The sequence below is a fragment of the Suricata suricatta genome, chromosome 14, assembly GCF_006229205.1.
Source record: "Suricata suricatta isolate VVHF042 chromosome 14, meerkat_22Aug2017_6uvM2_HiC, whole genome shotgun sequence".
Lineage (NCBI taxonomy): Eukaryota > Metazoa > Chordata > Mammalia > Carnivora > Herpestidae > Suricata > Suricata suricatta.
Genome location: NC_043713.1, coordinates 74723294 through 74732609, shown reverse-complemented (window position 1 = coordinate 74732609; position 9316 = coordinate 74723294). Strand labels below are relative to the sequence as shown.

At 46.3% G+C, this 9316-nt stretch overlaps 1 protein-coding gene across 1 annotated transcript in view; it reads left to right on the top strand.

Annotated features, from left to right (window-relative positions):
* The first annotated feature begins 529 nt into the window (after positions 1 to 529).
* Positions 530 to 9316, top strand: part of CCDC60 (coiled-coil domain containing 60) — a 165123-nt gene continuing 156336 nt past the window's right edge. The window contains exon 1 of the mRNA XM_029922913.1: positions 530 to 1059. Within this exon, the coding sequence (XP_029778773.1) occupies positions 970 to 1059 (90 nt within the window). The 5' untranslated portion in view covers positions 530 to 969. The remainder of the gene's footprint in view (positions 1060 to 9316) is intronic.

Below are 9316 nucleotides of genomic sequence, written 5' to 3'. Positions count from 1 at the left end.
AGGGTAATAAAATGCTTTCCTTAAAGATGTGCTTTGGACAGTGAGTCAATATATGTGAAACAGAGCAATGTCTAGCACATTTCAAACACTCCTTAGATGTATACATGTGCATGTGGGGAGGGGGGGAGGGGCTTTGAAGTATAAGTAGAAGTTTGTCAGGTGGAAAGAAGAGGAAATATGCATCTCCAGGTAAAGTAATTGCAGGGCTAAAGGCACACGTTGAGGTTCCCAACCAAAGCACAAGAAATCACTAGTGGGTTACCGGCAGGACAGAGCAGAGTGTAGAAGGAAGGAATCACTTGTAGTTAGACGGAGAGAAAGGGTTGAGGTCCTCAGGACTAAGGGGAGAGACCAGAGTTGGAAGAATGTTGATTGGTTCCCTGGCCAATGGCCAGCTCCCAGCCATCTTTCTTGCAACTCCTGAGTTCGCGACCCCGCCCCCAACAATCCCAGCCAATGAGGAAGCCCTTCACGGAGTCTCGTTGCCAGGCAACCGAGTTGGCCTTTGTCTTGCTGTTAACCGATTTTCTCTCCCTAGTTGTGGGAGCCGGAGCCTCACACTGGGGCCGCCTTAAAATAGGGATCTGGGGGCCCCTCTGTGGGCTCCCTTCAAACTTTCTCGGTGGAGTTTTATTTTTTTAATTCATTTTATTTTTGTTTACAGAAGATAAAGATATCCCCTTCCAAAAAGGGTAATAGCTCATGAAAGTTGGTGACTTTCTAAAAAGCAAATAATTCCAAGCTTACCTGATTCTACCTACTTTGGACCTCCTTCTCCTGTTTATGGGAAACCAGATGACTTGCTTTCCTTACTCTTGGGTCAGAAGCCTCTTTGGAATCTGTGTAAATCGCATTGGGAATCAGGGAGATATTGTTGGAGCCTCTCACACCAGTGGCTGCTGAAGTGGAAGATTCTGGGGGGAAAAACTCTCTTTAGGGGGCACAGGCCACACCCAAGGGATTTCCAAGATGACCAACATACCAGACACCAAGAAGATGCAGAGTGTCCCCAACCCAGGGGCCCTCTGGCCCTTTAATGCCTCAGAACATCTAACACAGGTAGGTCTCCCCTCTCTGCCAAAACCAGTCATGTTTTCAAGACCAAGTGAAATAGGAATTAGCCTGATTCCAACAAGAGACGGAGGAAGAAAGGAGTCACGGTGTAATTAAATTGTCGAGACACATCCCTGTTGCTATCAATGGTTGGTTTCTCGTAAAGAATGAAAATGCCAGCCAGAACACTGAGCTGGGCCATCCTATTAGCCAGTAATTCCAAAATGATAGAGTAAATCAGCAGTGACACTGTAGAACATCAGAAAAAAATTAAGATGAATTGTAGGTTTGCCATTGCAGAAATTATTTTCAGAGATCCACTGGGCTCGGGGTATGTGCATATCCTCTCTCTTATGGAAAGAATGCAAAGTCAAACTTTGGGTGTTGAAGGCTGACTTTTGCTCCTCACAAACTGTTGACATAAGTTGCTTAGCATCCCCGAGCCTTTATTTGCTCATGTCTGCAAAGTGAGAACAGGAATTTCAACTCGGCAGAAACAGTGTTAAGACTAAGGACGATATGGAAATCGGTTAACACTATGCGAACACTTGATGTGTGTGACATGAAATACTGTCGCTGGTTTGAAAAAACCATTAATATGTATGTAATGACCCCAGTCAAGTGTTGTCAAGTGGTCATAACTGGGGAGGCCAGTTCTGTCTTTGTTACGTGTGTCTTTGTTATTGTATCTGCAAACCTGTATATCACCGCTGATTGACCAAGGTAAGTGGACAGTGTGGGGAAGGGGGTCACAGGTAACTCCAGCCCACTGTGGCATATCTTATGGTTCAGAATCCTGCCTCAGGAAGGAGGGCCTGGGGAGAAGTCTGTGCACAAAGAAGAGCTTAAAACTCACCCGGGGTTACGTGGTGGCCCAAAGTGTTCCAGAGCTCCTACCTTCTAAGAATTAACACATCTGTATGCACCCCCCATTGTTCAGCTCTCTCAGTGAGCTCGCTCTGCAAGATGCAGTTCTCATGTATCTCTTTTCATCTCAAAATGCAAGAGAAGTTCCATCCAGAGCAGTACTCTCCAGGACTGAACTTCCTTGGGGGCGGGAGGGGGGGGGAGATGAGTGGACTTTTCAGAAGTAGAGGGGAGCGTGAGAGTATGGGCAGTGGACCCAAACAGCCCCGGTTTGAACCCTGGATCTGTCTCTTAACAGCCCAGAGGACCTTGGGCAACTTGCAGAGCGTCTCTGCTTCAGTGTTACCATTTGTCAAAGGGGGGTACGGTTATGCCTTCTCGTGAGATGGCTGGTGAGCATTAAATGCTCTCTCCGAAGCTCCTAGAATAGTTCTTGGCACACAGTGAGCACTCCTTAAAATTTAGTTATATTGTTATTTCATTCATTTGGCAGACATTTGTTGAACCCGTTAGGTGCTAAACACTTGGTCTCGTAACAAATGGGACTTGCCTTTAAAAATTTCATAATCGACCCTTGAATACTGAAAACGAACTGAGGGCTAAAAGGGGAGGGGTAAAGGGGAAGAGGGTGATGGTCATGGAGGAGGGCACTTGTGAGGAAGAGCACTGGGTGTTATATGGGAACCAACTTGACAATAAACTATATGAAAAAATAAAATAAAAATTTCATAATCTATAGTGTGTATGTTTGGGATGGGAAGTGAAGGATAAGCAACAGATAATTATAATGCAAAGTGAAAAGCATCATTGGGTGTTGTGAGAAAGCAGAGGACAGTTAACTCAGACTGTGTGTGTGTGTGTGTGTGTGTGTGTGTGTGTGTGAGATTTGCGGAAGGAAGAACGTGCGTACCCAAGTAAATACAGTAGGGTTTTCCATCTTGGGATAGAGAGATGAAGAAAGTAGAGAAGGTACAGAGGTTGGAATGACCATGTCTTTCTTGGAAGAGGGCTGGTGGAACCAGGAAAGTCAAGAAAAAGGAAATATGTTTCCAGGGAACTGTTGGATAAACTAAGACTTCAGGCACAAAAGCCTCATTGAAATCCCGCTGCCCCTGCCCCACTTTCTAGGAAATAAGACTCTAGGGTGTCGCTGGCTCACAGCTGAATTATCATACTTTTAGAAACTGCAACTTCTTAGAGCTACTGTAAAGCGTTGGTCACCCTAAGCGAGGTTAACTAGAATGTGCCAGGCTACGAGAAAATATGTACGGATTGAGATCAATTTATGGTCTCAGACCACATCAAACCAATCATAACTGCAGTGATGTGAGTAACATGCCTTGAGTATTTACCACGCGTCAGGTTCTAAGCTAGATCTTCCAGAATCTTCTACAACACTTCATGGTGAACTGTTACCTCTTCACATGATAGATGGCAATGAGGAAGCCCAGGGAGAAGAGATCCCTTCTCCAGGGACACTGGCCAGCAGGAAACAGATTTGAACTTGGATCTGTCTCCAGGGTTCCAGTGCTCCCTGCCTCCCCACACTAACCAGGCACTGATAGAGGTTAGCATACACCACAGGGGGATCCAAAATGAAGGTGTAAGTGTGGGCCCTGGCTTCAGATAACTCTGGGGTTTTTCTGGGGGGCAGAGGGTGACATATAAAAAGAGAATAACAAATGCCAGGCAGCCAGGTAAGTGTCTAATGAGGAGTGATTATGGAAGGATCTGGTTTCTCGGAGGAGAAGGGTGGGGCCACCCTGGGCTCCATGGCAATACCACTGACTATGGGTCCACCATGCTCTAGTGTAATAACATGTGGGGACCCCCTGGAAGGGTCTGGAAGCCCTCCGAAGCTAGGCATGTTTCTTCTCACAGGTTGGAAGTTGCTACATCATAACTAATGTTACAGTGACACCCTGCCTAGCCCAATGTCTTCATGTCCTTTTTAAAAATATGAGTAATATATGCAAATTCTCTGCTTGAATGGCTTTTGTTGAGGAAACCTTGTAGCTTGCCCTTACATGGGGCTCCCTAATCTTTCAGGGAGTTCCTCGTCCCTTTGTTTTCCAAGGAAGCAAAGAGAAGTTTAATGGGATTAGCCACGGGAAGGGAGGGAGCAGGCGTGTGCAAATTACTGTGGACATACATTTTCTTCCTTGAAAGGGAGCAGAAAGAAGAGGGGCACTTAGCACACACCCCTCCATGTTCCATGAAAAATGCCGAAATGGCATTTGGCAAAAATGATAAAGTTGGGGAATCCTTTAGACAAACTCTGTCTCTTGTGCCTGAAGTTTCTATGTCACTGTGATTAAACACCCAGAGGGAAAAGAAGCCTGCCTAATTTGGGCAGATCCTGAGACATACTGGGCACTCCATTCATATCATAGCTTAGTGATTTAAAGAGAAATATCTGGGACACCTGGGTGGCTCAGTCAGCTAAGTGTCTGGCTTCGACTCAGGTCATGATCTCACGGTTTGTGGGTTTGAGCCCACATCAGGCTCTGTGCTGACAGCTAGCTCAGAGCCCGGAGCCTGCTTCAGATTCTTTGTCTCCCTCTCTCTCTGACCCTCCCCTGCTTGCACGGCCTCTCTGTCTCTCAAAAATACATGAAAAAAAATTTTTTTAAATAAAAAAATAAAGAGAAATTTCTTCAGCAAATAACATGAGCCCAAACCCCAACTTTGCCACTTACCAGGTTGTGTGGCCTTGAACAAATCAGTTATCCAAGCCTCAATTTCCACATCTGTGAAATGGGCACGTTGCATTTTATCTGATCTAAGATGTCTTTCATTTCAAGAGGAATCATAATTTTTTTGTGCCACTAAGAAGACTCTACTGATTAAACTATAACCTACTTTCCATTATAAGATGTGCCCCAGTTTCAGAGTTGCTAAAATGTGGAAAGAAAACGTGCATCTCAGAATAGATGAAACAGCTAAAAACGCTCCCTGTCACAGGGTGTTGTGGGGATTCGATGGGCTCATGTGGGCAAAGCTCTTAGAACAAAGCTGACACAGAGTACATACCATGAAGCGTTAGTCCTGATGGCTTTGTTTCATCCTCTATCGGCTCTGGGAGAGAGGGGTTGTTATTGACCCCCTTTTGCATCTGGGTAGACTGAGGCTGGAAGAGCCCAGGGTCTGGTTCTCTGCTGAGAATGGAGAAGGGGCAAAATGACAAAAAAAAAAAAAAAAAAATCCCAGGAATGGAGAGTATTGCTTGGCCCAAGCTTCCCTGCCTAGCCCCACGCCCTCCCATCCAACCTGCACCTCCACCCCCGACCCCTGCGATGAGCACGTAAATGTCTCAGGAGTCCAGCCCAGTGCACACCCAGTCGGGCTGCCTGGAATCAGAACAGAAGAACCAACGTGTTTTAGAAAACGAACCCCCAACGAGAGAAACCCGGACTCTCCACGGAAGACGTTTCTAGCTGCAGACATGAAATGATTTTCCTCCTTGTTCAGTTAGGAGACACCGTGGACCGAAAGGGTAAGTGGTGAGTCATTACCCGTCTTTGTTGGAAGGGGGCTCTGCGCTGGGTGATTTCTCTGGCCTCTAATCACGGAGACCACGCCCCCTGCCCTGAATCACTGATTACGCTGGCAAAAAGAAAAGGGGGGAAAAAGGAAGAAGAAGGAAAGCTCTCATGACCGTTTGAGATTCAATTCTGAAGATTCCCGCCAGCTGTGCCTTCATTTTTATATGACTCATGACTGAGGCAACCCAGTCCTTTTCTCCTCCAAGGGATTCTTCTGGTTCCTTTGTTATAGGCAGAAGTTGCAGAATTCAAGTTGCTTTGTTGTGTTGTTTCTCTTTCTGCCCCGACGCTGTGAACTGGTAACGCCTGCCTTGGTGAATCCTGCTGTGTCTGATTGCAGGGCCATGTGACAGTGAGTTCCCCTCCATGATAAATTGCGGGGAAGGTGCGTGTTCATTACCTCCTGACACGAGAGGAGGGATAGGCGCTTTCTTAGTGCTGGACAAAATGAAGCAAGCTCTTTGTCTCAGCGGCAAAGAGGCAGCTGCTCAGTGTGGGGAGGTGGTGGGGAGGGCGGAAGAAACACAGCAAAGAGGCTAGTTGATGTGGTTTTAGCTTAGTGATTAGGTAGGAGCGCTGCCTTGGAGGTCATGCAAAGGTGTGCTCAAATCCCCTCTCTGACAGTCTCGAGTGGGAGGTTCTGTGAAATGGGTTGGATTATAATAGGATCTCCTGCACTGATGTTATATTAAAACAATGCATGTGATGGGGCGCCTGGGTGGCTCAGTCGGTTGAGCCTCCAGCTTCGGCTCAGGTCACAATCTTACAGTTCGTGGGTTCGAGCCCCGCTTCAGGCTCTGTGCTGAAGGCTAGCTCCGAGCCTGGAGCCTGCTTCGGATTCTATATCTCCCTCTGTCTCTGACCCTCCCCTGCTCGCACTGTCTTTCTCTTTCTCCCAAAACTAAATTAAAAAATTAAAAAAATAAAAATTAAAAAAAAGCATGTGAAATACTGAGCACTATAGTGGGACACAGTTAACCCTTCTCCACCCCACTCCCGGGTAAGGGATGGTGGTAGTTATTACCAGTGCCCCTCTGTCTTCTCTGACTGGATAGGAGTGCCACCACCACATCACCACTTTGGAGACGTGGTCAGCCCAGATATGAAGTCTGAAGGAAGCTGAGTGTTAACTGAGGGCCATCATTAGTGAGGCTAAGTGCCAGTTTAAGGGTGGGAGGGGAGACGGAAGCCTAGGGATAATTTTTAGGACTGGCATGGGAGTGTATTTGCCTGAAGGATGAGGTGCCTTGCAGGAGAAAATTCATTCTGGTGACAGAAATGTGTGACCCAATTAAAAACACTAGTTGTAGAAAAGAAGGTGTCCCTATAATTTGCATTTCTTGGATTTAACTCTCAGCCCAAGCCCATTACTCATGTTTGAATCCCATGGAGAACCAGAAAGAAGTGAGAGAAAAAAAGGAACACTCTATGTATCAATTCAGATCATTTTGGGCTACCAGTAAGAGAAAAACCGAAGAGCAGTGACATAAATAAATATAAATTTATTTTTCTCATGTAAGAAATCTGGAGGTGAATGCCTACTGGTGTTGGTTCAGAAGCTTCCTAATATAGGAACTGGCAGGTCGTTTGCCCTCATGGTCATAGAATGGCTGCCCCAGCCCCAAGTATCACATTCCTATCCCAGCAGAAAGAGGAAAAAGTGGAGATTGTAGGCTACTATGTTTGTCCCTTTTATGAGGCAAACAAAGGCTTTCTGGGAACTTTCCTGTTTCCTCTTTATGCTCCATTTGCCAGAACAGTGTCGCCTGCCTTTTCTAACTGTAAGAATGGCTGGGAGGGGCACCTGGGTGGCTCAGTTGGTTAAGCATCTGACTTTAGCTCAGGTCATGATCTCAGGGTTCAAGCCCTGCTTTGGGCTCTGTGCTGACAGCTCAGAGCCTACAGCCTGCTTTGGATTCTGTGTCTCCCTCTCTTTCTGCCCTTTTCCTGCTTGCTTATGTGCTCGCTCTCTCTCTCTCTCTCTCTCTCTCTCTCGCAAAAATGAATAAATATTGGGGCACCTGGGCTGCTCAGTTGGCTAAGTGTCCGACTTCAGCTCACGTCATGATCTCCCAGTCCGTTAGTTCGAGCCCTGTGTCAGGCTCTGTGCTGACAGCTCAGAGCCTAGAGTCTGCTTCAAATTCTGTGTCTCTTTCTCTCTATCCCTCCCCGACTCTCCCTCTGTCTCTCTCAAAGATAAATAGTTAAGATTTTTTAAAAAATGAAAAACATTAAAAACATTTTTTTAAAGTGTCAGGGAAAATTGTGCATCTAACATGAGTGTGGAAAGCAGGGGCAACTGAGAGATGAAAGAATGGGAAATAAGTATTGGATGGGGTAATCAGCAGGTGACTGTCAATCACAAATGATTTCCCAAAAACGCAGATACCGGGGGTGCCAAGCGTCCCGGTGACTGTGAGGCTCTGGGGCCAGGGGAAGGGCGGAGAGGCCCTCCATGGAAGCATTCATTCCTTCAAGGAGTATTTGTATGTGCCACGCATGATGCTAGGCGTTGGGGATACAGAAGTGAAAAGAGACGATCACATGGGACACCTTTCTGGAGACTTTGAAAAAACATATACTTACAAGAATAATGGGAAGAGCAAACGGGGACAGCGGAAGGTGCGCCATCGTAATTACTATGACTCCCATCTGGTTCCACTGTTTGGGGGAGGGGAGCTTGAGGAAACTCCAGCCAGACAAGCCTTTACACATCTGTGGAAGGAGCCTGGTCCTCAACCCCCTTCAGCATCCTCCCCCCGCCCCCCCCCCATTGCAACCTCCAGATACTTAGCTCCGAGCTGTTAAATTCAGGAGCTGCAGAATCCGTGTGGGGCTTGGCGGCAAGTAAGCACTTACATAAAATCTGACAGAAGCCAATTAAACCTTTCTTGGACTGAATAAACCAGCATACTTTTCTCGGAGATCTTTCTGACAGCTAAATTCAAAATCATAATGGCTGGTAATGGGATACCTTCTATCCTGAGATGGTGGCATTTTTCCCTTCTAAATTCCTGTTTTCAAACTCGGCTGAGAAAACTTCTTGGAGGGCTCAATTTCGATCAAATGTATGACTGCCTAAATTGGAATTTATGCAATCGGCAGTTTTATTTAACAGCTCAGAAATTAGCCACGTCTGCGATCGCCTTGCAAGCCTGGTAGGGCCTCGGGGTTTCTGGGCGTCACAAAGTGAGATTAGACTGCGGGATGGTTTCTGGGGTGGGTTCAGTGCTGTCAGGGGCTTGAAGAGGTTCATCGTAGCTCAGTGGTAGGAAAGACAGACAGAATAATGTCCCACGGTAGCCTGGTTACGTGGGCAGGGTCACCTTCCGGGGTATGTATTTAACACCTACCATGACAGATGTTTAGGGGGTCAGACCTGGGGACTTTTCTCAAGGAACCCACGATTTCACTGGAGAACCAATCCATACATAGCCATGAATCAAGACAGCAAATAAAAAGTACCAAAAAGAGGGGTATCTGGGTGGCTCAATTGGGTAATCATCCAACTTCAGCTCAGGTCATGATCTCATGGTTTGTGAGTTCGAGCCCTGCATTCAGCTCTGTGCTGACAGCTCAGAGCCTGGAGCCTGCTTCGGATTCTGTGTCTCCCTCTCTCTCTGCCCTCTTCTGCTCACACTCAGTCTCTGTCTCTCTCTCAAAAATAAATAAACATTAAAAATTTTTTTGTTTTAAAAATAAAAAAAAAAAAGAAGCACCAAAAAAAAAAAAACTATATAGGAGCATGAAGATAGAAACAAGTTCTATCATGGGAAGAAATGCACAGAGAAGCCATCTGGTCTGAATCCTCAACGTTGGCTGGAAAGGGGTTGAGGTAATACGAGACACTG